The sequence below is a fragment of the Hyperolius riggenbachi genome, chromosome 2 (assembly GCF_040937935.1).
Source record: "Hyperolius riggenbachi isolate aHypRig1 chromosome 2, aHypRig1.pri, whole genome shotgun sequence".
NCBI classification, from domain to species: domain Eukaryota; kingdom Metazoa; phylum Chordata; class Amphibia; order Anura; family Hyperoliidae; genus Hyperolius; species Hyperolius riggenbachi.
In genome coordinates, this window is record NC_090647.1 from 430763760 (window position 1) to 430774309 (window position 10550).

General features: G+C 41.6%; 1 protein-coding gene across 1 annotated transcript; it reads right to left on the reverse strand.

Annotated features, from left to right (window-relative positions):
* Window positions 1-4545: 4545 nt before the first annotated feature.
* On the reverse strand, window positions 4546-8980 carry LOC137545202 (piggyBac transposable element-derived protein 4-like). Its single transcript, XM_068266326.1, has 2 exons — window positions 7411-8980; window positions 4546-4622 (listed from the first exon to the last, which is right to left on the reverse strand). The coding sequence occupies exons 1-2, from the start codon at window positions 8978-8980 to the stop codon at window positions 4546-4548; spliced, it is 1647 nt and encodes a 548-aa protein (XP_068122427.1).
* Between the last annotated feature and the right edge of the window lie 1570 nt (window positions 8981-10550).

A 10550-nucleotide genomic window follows, 5' to 3' on the forward strand; every position in this document is an offset into this window, starting at 1 on the left:
GGAGCTGCATTGGACAGCACCGTCCTCTCATGCCTCCCGATCTCCACAGCAAAAAAGGGCAGATCTTCTCGCCTGCTCTCCTTCCAGTCCATGCTTATTCCCCGCCTCTGCCCAGCCCTCTCTGCCAGGCATCTCCCCCCCCCATCAAATCTCTCTTTTTCATGCTGGTTTGTCTCTCTAGCCTAGGGGTGTAACAATAGACCCTGCAAGGGATGTAGCCGCAAGGGGGCCCAGAAGCCACAGGGGGCCCCGTCCTAAAAAGACTGAGAACTAAGGGCAAGGAGAGAAAAAACGTTTTGCTTTCTGCACAATTGTTCTAATGACTGCATCTGCTCAGCCACTGATAAAGAATCATACAAAGTTTTGTAGACAAAGAATTGTAGACAGTCCCTATAAAGTGTGCAGAAGGTTCTTGTGTACAGTGCTCAGCCCCCAACTGCTCTACTCCTCCCCAAGTGCTGTATCCTGCAGTGATGCTGGAGAAGTCTGCAGAGCTAGTTCTATTCCATCAGAGATGGACAGAGTGAGTGTAATAAGCTGAGGCTGGAAGCACACTCATCATCTGTCGGTTTTCTGTACACCACTTGTGTCTGTATGTGTGAAAACATACATGTATTACCACATACAGAAGCTAATGTAATTGGTAGAGAACATGATTGTTTCACTGCTGTCTGTTTTTATCTGCCTGGGGAAAACACATTCAAGTGTGCGCTAACCCATTGAATAATATTGGTTCAGTTATTGGGGGGGGGGGGTGCCCTCCAAGGTTTTCGCTGGGGGGCCCAGTGATTTATAGTTACGCCCCTGCTCTAGCCTATGAAAAAGAGAGAGCGGCAGCCAGCTCCTTGGCCAGGCCAGGTAGCAGCAGGAGTAGGAGAGAGTTCTGCGTGGTCAGTCTGGGATGTCATCTTCCTTTTTAATTTTCTTACAGCCACTAAGTGCCAGGTAAAAGACATCTGCACTGCAGCTGGGATTGAATGACTGTGTGTGTGCGTGCGTGCGTGCGTGCGTGACATCCAGATAAGGCTGCATGTCGCACACTGCTGGCTGCCAAAGTAATCATCAAAAGTAAAGTTGCACAAATAAGTGTGGTTCACTTTGGTGTTGCATACAAAACTTTGATTGTATTGTGAGGAGTATTTTATAATGATTACTGAGAAAGAAGCATAACTGATCTAATTCATTGATCTCGTAATAAGGGGCTACATACAATGTTTTCCTGGGCAGGCTTACTTACGCCACAAAGTTCATGTAGATTTGGCTCCACCTACGTCCACACCCACATTATGCTGCATGGTCATGCGGAACAATAGACGCTGCAAGGGAAACCGCAGGGGGCCCCATGGGTGGAGAAGTTTCTTTTCCCTGTGCTGAGAGACTGACAACTAAGGGCATGGAAAGAAAAAACTTTCTGCTCTCTCCACAATTGTTCTGATGACTGCATCTGTTCAGCCACTGATAAGGAATCGTACAAAGATTTGTAGACGGTTCCTTTTCACTGTGAAGCAGGGTCTTGTGTACAGCGCCCTGCCCCCACCTCTCCACCACCTTCCCAAGTGCTGTGTAATGTAGTGATGCTGGAGAAGTCTGCAGAGACAGTTCTGCTCCATCAGAAATGGACAGAGTAAGTGTAATAAGCTGAGGCTGGGAGAACATTAGTCTGTTGGTTTTCTGTATGCGTTTACTGCACACCATGTGTGTCTGTATGTGTGAAAACATGCACATTTTATCACAGAAGCTAATGTAATTAATATGGAAAATGTGTGCAGTGCTTCACTGCTGCCAGTTTTTAATCTATATAGGAAAAACACCCAGTGTTTTTAGTAATGCCCTTAGCCGCAGGGTTTCTCATGGTGCACATTAACGGTCTTTGTCCCCAGGAGCTGAAATACCTAGCTACGCCTTTGGCAGGGGCTTCATTTACATTCGCAATTGAGTTTAACGTCTACGTAAGTCAGGATGCTGTAATTTCTCTCCTCACAGCCCTGTGACTAATTACTCCGGCTTAGCAATATCTGTCATTGCTATAGGCGTGCCACCACATGTATAACTGAAAAACATAAATTCTGCACTAAATCTTGCTAACATCCTTCCAATGCACTGATTTGCCTTTTTTTCCTCAAAAAAGAGGATTTACACTTTAAGGTAAGTATAGAGTGTGTGGGCTATCCAAAGCCTTAACCCTACCATTGGAACAACTGATCATTTTTTAGAAGAAGTTGCATGTCAGCGAACTATATAATACCAAACTGATTACTCTCAGAAGAAGCTGTATGTCAGCAAGGGAAGAAACTTCAGTCATTTTCTAGGCATTTTTTAGGAATTTTTTAGTCATTTTCTAGGCATTTTTTAGTCATTGTTTCATCTTTCATCTTCCTTAACCCTACCATTGGAACAACTGATCATTTTTAGAAGAAGTTGCATGTCAGCGAACTATATAATACCAAACTGATTACTCTCAGAAGAAGCTGTATGTCAGCAAGGGAAGAGACTTCAGTCATTTTCTAGGCATTTTTTAGGCATTTTTTAGTCATTTTTTCATATTTTAGCACTGCAGTGCACAGCAAGTTCTTTGATACTGGCCAGTATTGATTAGTGCATTTATTGAATAGGTATGAATTTATGTGTGGGATTTATTGAGATCAACTTTTAAGACTACTGGTGTATTTTGAATAAATTTACATTTTATTAACTCCAAATTGCATAATTGTTATGTAAAGGCGCAGGTATTATATATATTTTTCTCATAAAATCCTTGCCCATTCTTCTTTGCAAAACAGCTCAAGCTTAGTCAGATTAGATGGACAGCGTTTGTAAACAGCAGTTTTCAGATCTTGCCACAGATTTTCGATTGGATTTAGATCTGAACTTTGAATGGACCATTCTAACACATGGATATATTTAGTTTTAAACCATTCCATTGTTGCCCTGGCTTTATGTTTAGGGTCTTTGTCCTGCTGGAAGGTGAACCTCCGCCCCAGTCTCAAGTCTTTTGCAGTCTCCAAGAGGTTTTCTTCCAAGTTTGCCCTGTATTTGGCTCCATCCATCTTCCCATCAACTCTGACCAGCTTCCCTGTCCCTGCTGAAGAGATGCACCCCCCGAGCATGATGCTGCCACCACCATATTTGACAGTGGGGATGGTGTGTTCAGAGTGATGTGCAGTGTTCGTTTTCTGTCACACATAGCGTTTTGCCTTTTGGCCAAAAAGTTTCTTTTTGGTCTCATCTGACCAGAGCACCTTCTTTCACATGGTTGCTGTGTCCCCCACATGGCTTGTGGCAAACTGCAAACGGGATTCTTATGCTTTCTGTTAACAATGCCTTTCTTCTTGCCACTCTTCCATAAAGGCCAACTTTGTACAGTGCATGACTAATAGTTGTCCTATGGACAGAGTCTTCCACCTGAGCTGTAGATCTCTGCAGCTCGTCGAGAGTCACCATGGGCTTCTTGACTGCATTTCTGATCAGCGTTCTCCTTGTTCGGCCTGTGAGTTTAGGTGGATGGCCTTGTCTTGGTAGGTGTACAGTTGTGCCATACTCCTTCCATTTCTGAATGATCACTTGAACAGTGCTCCGTGGGATGTTCAAGGCTTTGGAAATCTTTTTTGTAGCCTAAGCCTGCTTTAAATTTCTCAATAACTTGATCCCTGACCTGTCTTGTGTGTTCTTTGGACTTCACGGTGTTGCTGCTCCCAATATTTTCTTAGACAACCTCTGAGGCCGTCACAGAGCAGCTGTATTTGTACTGACATTAGGTTACACACAGGTGCACTCTATTTAGTCATTAGCACTCATCAGGCAATGTCTATAGGCAACTGACTGCACTCAGATCAAAGGGGGCCGAATAATTATGCACACACCACTTTGCAGTTATTTATTTGTAAAAAATGTTTGGGATCATGTATGATTTTCGTTCCACTTCTCATGTGTACACCACTTTGTGTTGGTCTTTCATGTGGAAGTCCAATAAAATTGATTCATGTTTGTGGCAGTAATGTGACAAAATGTGGAAAACTTCAAGGGGGGCGAATACTTTTGCAACCCACTGTATTGCCTCCCGGTGGCTTCAAAAGTTTACAATAGTCTGCTTGACAGAATCCACCGACTATGAATCATAAAGAAAAAAGCTAACCTGGCAGACAGAAACCACCACTGTGAAAAAGTTTGGCTTCCCTGGATCCAAAACGCATGCTCTTTAGGCGTTAGGAATACTTGCTGAAACGTTAAAGTCTTCTAACCATTTTCTGATTTCAAGTGGATTGCTCATACTATTTGGATTATGACCTGATTCTTTTGCATTCAAAATAAATTATTTCTGTTTTTCAGACCCTCTTGTTGCTGTTGTTCTACTTGCATTTGTTTATGTGCTATCTGACATTTTTGTACTTTTCATTACAGTGCTGCATAATATGTTAGCGCTTTATAAATACAATAAATAATAATAATAATTATATATAATTATATATGTTCCTAGCTATAGTCAATGAGGCTTGAACCAGCACTTCGCTGTATTCTTCTTTGCTACTGCATAAAATAGTTTTGAAACTATTTAGCTAAACATTTCTCCAGATTGCTAATGTTGAAAATTTTTAAGGCAAACTTGAATTTCATTAGACTAAATTCTGAAAAAAAAGTTCAATAAAGCTAATAATGTCTTATCAAGAATATTGTTGTATCTACTGACATTTGTCTCCTTAAATGCAAATGTTGCATAAAAATGCTGAAATGCCAAATAAATGATTTTCAAAATGTCATTGGCAGTAAAGGCTTCAGGGCTTCATTGTCTACTAGAAAACACGATTTCATGTTGAAGCAGATGAACACTCAACTTGATGCTGACTAATGAGAAAGCTGGAAACGCCACATATTTAATATATTGCATTACTTTATGTGAAGCACATTTAGATGCTTACTAGCCCTTTTCTCATAAAGCACCATTTAACCACTTCAGGATCACAGGTTTTCTTCCCTTAAAACCAAAACAACTTTTACATTTCAGCGCTCCTCCCATTCATTCACTGATAACTTTATTGCTACTCATCACATGTGAATGATCTATAGCTTGTTTTTTTCGCCACAAATTAGGCTTTTCAAGGGTGATATTTTATTTTAGTAATAATGTTATTCTCTATGCATTTTAAAGAGAAAAAAGAGAAAAAAATGAAAAGATACACTATTTCTATATTTCCAACCACTGTAGTTTTAAAATAGACAAAGATACCATAGATAAAACCAACACATTTTATCCGCCCACTTGTCCCGGTTATCACAACATTTAAATAATGTTCCTAGTACAATGTATGGCGACAATATATTATTTGGAAATAAAGGCACATTTTTTCAGTTTTCTGTTTTCTGTTTTTTCATTGTCATCTATCAGTAATTAAAAGCCCTTATCTGTAAAAGTAACAGTAATATACCATCATGGCATACATATTTAAAAAGCTGAGTGACTAAGGTAGCTATTTATGTATTGTATTTTCAATTATGTCACTTGTGGGTTTTTTTACAAGCGTTTTATTTTGGTGCCGAGTATATGAAAATAACAATTTTATTGCTTTTCATTCAGTTTCTTGCTAAAGAAAATTCACATGACATAGGTTTCAGTTGTCAAATATCCCAAATTATATTCTCTCGCTTGTCACGGTTAAAATGATACCCTATATACATCATCAGATAGCTTCTTGGGCACACCGCACACTGATAACCACAAGTAGCACCATTGGATTTTTCAAGGCCATTTTTTGCAACAAAAGTAATACAATCATTCTTTCTTGGCAAAGCCCCTGGTGTCTCAGAACATTCAGTACAGGTCATAAACCAAACCATTCTGAAAACTAGAGACCTAGGCCTACTCAGATAAACATATTTTGTAACATTTGGATTCATGCCTTTTTGCTGAAATTGTACCAGAAGTTTGAAAATAGCATTTTTTTACAGTTTTCTTCAGTTTGGCGAGAAAAAAAAATCACATGACATAGACTTCAACAATACTACATCCCAAATTATATTCTCTCGCTTGTCACGGTTAAAATGATACCCTATATACATCATCAGATAGCTTCTTGGGCACACCGCACACTGATAACCACAAGTAGCACCATTGGATTTTTCAAGGCCATTTTTTGCAACAAAAGTAATACAATCATTCTTTCTTGGCAAAGCCCCTGGTGTCTCAGAACATTCAGTACAGGTCATAAACCAAACCATTCTGAAAACTAGAGACCTAGGCCTACTCAGATAAACATATTTTGTAACATTTGGATTCATGCCCTTTTGCTGAAATTGTACCAGAAGTTTGAAAATAGCATTTTTTTACAGTTTTCTTCAGTTTGGCGAGAAAAAAAAATCACATGACATAGACTTCAACAATACTACATCCCAAATCATATTCTCTCGCTTGTCACGGTTAAAATGATACCCTATATACATCATCAGATAGCTTCTTGGGCACACCGCACACTGATAACCACAAGTAGCACCAACAGCTTTTTCAAGGCCAATTTTCTCCCCAAAGTGTCATTCTTTTTTTAAGTCCAGTACACACTTTCAATTAAAATTGGCCAATCACTGACCAATTGTACCACCTTACCATGTAGTATGAGAGTCAACAAATATTGAATAGTATGAGCAGATTGTGCAGGTAAACGCTCATACTGTAGTATGAGGGTTTACCTACACAATCTGCTCATATTATTCAAGATTCAATAGTAAAATTGATCAGTGATTGGCCAATCATACTTGAAAGTGTGTACAAGGCTTTAGCAAAGTATACTGAGGGCTTCACAATGTCTTTAAACATACACAAATTGGTACTCACCATTGTAGAAGCTGTAGAAAGGTGGAAGTCAGGAGGTCTGAAGGTGTCCGGCAGCCATGCCAAGGGTCAGAGTTTGGTAGATCAGCCATGCCAGAGGTCAGAGGGTAATTCGGCAGCCATGCCAGAGTTCAGAGGGTGGTCGTTAGTTATGCCAGGGGTCGAATTCCATAGAGTGGTTGTCAGCCATGCCAGAGGTCAGATCCGGAGAGTCAAATACAGTTCAATTATACCATAAAAAAAAAAGGCAGTGAAAGGGTAAAAAAAAACAAAACAAAAAAAAAACAACTAATAATGAAGGACTGTATGATAGGTCTCAAAGCAGGGATTAAGGCATAGTGCTGCTTTGGACGGACATTTCGGACAATGATATCGTGTGTCCCTTCGAACGTGATTTTTCCTGCAAACTCTGCACCTTTTTTGGGGGTATGGTTTTGATGCAGTTGGGGGGAGTGGGGCAGGAAAATGATTTCCCTCAAATCTGGCAACATTTTCTGCACGAAGTTGGTCTGGGTTTGGGGCAGGTTGTCCAGATTCAAAAAGGAGACATGTAATTATTGCCAGCTGGAACTTTAAAAAAGAGTCCCTGTTACCTGATTTTTTGTACAGGACAAAGGCGTTTTGGAGGCACATCTGGAAAAAATATAGAGCCACTTTTTTGTACCAGATCTTCCTCTTCCTGTTGAGCCTGTATGGTGCCAAAACCTGGTCGGACAAGTCCACTGCCCCCATGAACTTGGTGTACTCAGCGATGGCCAGTGGTTTTACTACTTCCCGACTACGAGTCCTCACAGTTGTTGTTGCCTCGGTGTGGATGGTGGTGAGGGCTAAGACATCGCGCTTATCTCTAAATTTTAAAGCGAGCAGCTCGTTGCTCCGTTGGCTGCAGGTCTCCCCCCTCTTCAGTTTTTTATGAACGACCTCTGATGGCAGGCCTTTGCGATTTGCCCTGACAGTTCCGCAGGCTGGAGTCTGGACTGAAAATAAATGTTTGAACAGTGGAACACTCGTGTAAAAATTGTCCATGTAAAGGTGGTAACCCTGGTGGAGTAGAGGGTTGAGGAGGTCCAGTACTATCCTCTCTGTTGTACCCATGTAGGGAGGGCATCCAGGAGGCTGTATTAAGCTGTCCTTCCCTTCATAAACTTTTAGTGAATAGATATAGCCACTCCCACTTTCGCACAACTTGTACAGTTTTATCCCATACCGTGACCTTTTGTTGGGTATATATTGTTTGATTGCCAGCCTCCCGTGGTAAGGGATTAAGGACTCATCGATGGCTATTCTTTGCTCTGGCATGTATTTTTCTGCAAAAATTCTATTTAAATGGTCGATGAAGGGCCTCAATTTAAATAGTCGGTCATGGGCTGGGTCGTTAGGTGGGAGGTGGTCTGCATTATTGCTAAAATGCAAGCAGGTTAGCAGCATTTGGTAGCGGCGTCTGGACATTCTGGACGAATAAATTGGGATGCAGAGGATTGGATTTTTTGTCCAGTACAGTTGCTGTTCAGGTAATGGAGAAAGGGCCATATCGAAAGTCAATCCCAAAAAAACTTTCAAATCACGGGTAGTTGCAGGGGTCCAGTGGGAAGCTAACACACAGGTGGGATGGTCTGCTATGCGTTGCTGGGCATAGATATTGCTCTGATCGCAGACATACTGCAGGAAGCTCTCTGGCAAAAACAGTTCAAAAAAGTCAATGGGCTGCATGTTGCTGGTGTCCACTAATAGGCCACTCCTGGCTGTGAAGGGAGGGAGGTTAGGGGTCTCCATATTAGATGCTGACCATTGTGGGTCCCTTAGATCATAGGGTAGTGGTTCCCTCTGTGGTACCCTTGCTGGCATGCTCTGCCTTGGCCTGGCAGCCCTCTGACCTCTTGGGATGGCATTGCTGGAGGTAGCTATAGGTGACCCTCCTTCAGAAGCAGTGTCAGTGTCACTAATGCCCCTTGCCTGCTCCGCGCTCCTAGATGGCTGAGCTGTGTATGGCCCAGCAGACTCAGAATCGCTGTCCGTTGAGTCGCTTTCTGACTCGGACGGCAGCCAATCAATATCTGTGGACTCCAAATCATCCTCAAATTCGCTGCTGCTGTGACTGTCACTGTCACTGTCACGCTCCAGAATGGCGAACGCCTCTTGCAAAGAATACATTCTCTTTGCCATCTTTATAGAAAATGTATATAGGATATACACTATAATTGTATAGAGGCAAATTGTAAAAAAAAAAAAAAAGAGAGAGAGAAAAAAAAGAGTCCACAAAAATACAGCAGAAATAATATTCTATAAAAAAAAGCAAGGGAGGCTAGGATTAGATCAGGGTTGATCAGGGTTGATCAGGGTGATCAGGGTGATCAGGGTTGATCAGGGTTGATCAGGGTTGATCAGGGTTGATCAGGGTTGATCAGGGGTATATAGTCCTGGTATATTTATTTATCAGTCCTGGTATATTTATAAAATCCTCTAGGTGGCAGTCAGAATACAAGAAAAGAAGATCCAGTTACCTTGTAATCCTCTCAGGAGTGATTACAAGGTAACTGTATCTTCTCAAGTGCTGGCAACATTGTTTGTAAACCTCACAAATGAATGAGCACTGCTATTGGCTTATAGCAGTGCTCATTCATGGTTACAGGCATCTGATTGGTGATGGGAGTAATTACTCCCATTCATCAATCCCACCCAGAAATAAATGAAGCTGGTGCACGTGCACGTGCACGCACGGGGGCGCGCACCCGCGGGCGGGAGCGCGGGAGCGCGCGGGAGCGCGCGTGCACGCGCGCGATCGCGCCCGCACAGCACAATAGCGGCAGGGGCGTTTATAAACGCCCCTGATCCGCTAATTAAGTCAATAGGGGCGTAGTTAAGCGTCTGGGAAATCCGAAAGTGGTTAAAGGGTTCCCGTTTTCCATCTTAAAGAGAATCTGTATTGTTAAAATCGCTCAAAAGTAAACATACCAGTGCTTTAGGGGACATCTCCTATTACCCTCTGTCACAATTTCGCCGCTCCTCGCCGCATTAAAAGTGGTTAAAAACAGTTTTTAAAAGTTTGTTTGTAAACAAACAAAATGGCCACCAAAACAGGAAGTAGGTTGATGTACAGTATGTCCACACATAGAAAATACATCCATACATAAGCAGGCTGTATACAGCATTCCTTTTTAATCTCAAGAGATCATTTGTGTGTTTTTTTTCCCCCATACACTGAAGTTTCAGGCTGCTCTTTTCTTCCTGCAAACAGCTTTGTCCTTGTTTGTAATTCCTCAGTATGTGAAAGCCCAGCCAGCTCAGAGGAAGATTTATCCAGCTGATTAGAGCAGCTTCTCTCTTCTCTCTTATCTAAATAACACACAGGCAGTGTGCATAGAGGGGCCAGGAAGAGTGAGTTCATAGCAGAACCACAACACTGAAGAACTTGGCAGCCTTCCAGACACAGGCCGACAAGTCTGACAGGGGAAAGATACATTGATTTATTACAGAGACTGTCATAGTAGAAAGTGCTGCAGTTAGCCAGAACACATTAGAATAGCTTTTGGAACTTGTAGGATGATAAAAAACAGGATGCAATTTTTGTTACGGAGTCTCTTTAAAGCAAACCTCAAGTGAAAAAAATAGCCTCAATTCACTAAGCTTATCTCCTGTCTTTAAAAAACGTTTCTATAGTTATCACCATGGTGATGAGGCATGTAGTATTCAGGAAACATTTTACCTCAGGCAAACCTAAAGTTAACTTTTCTGT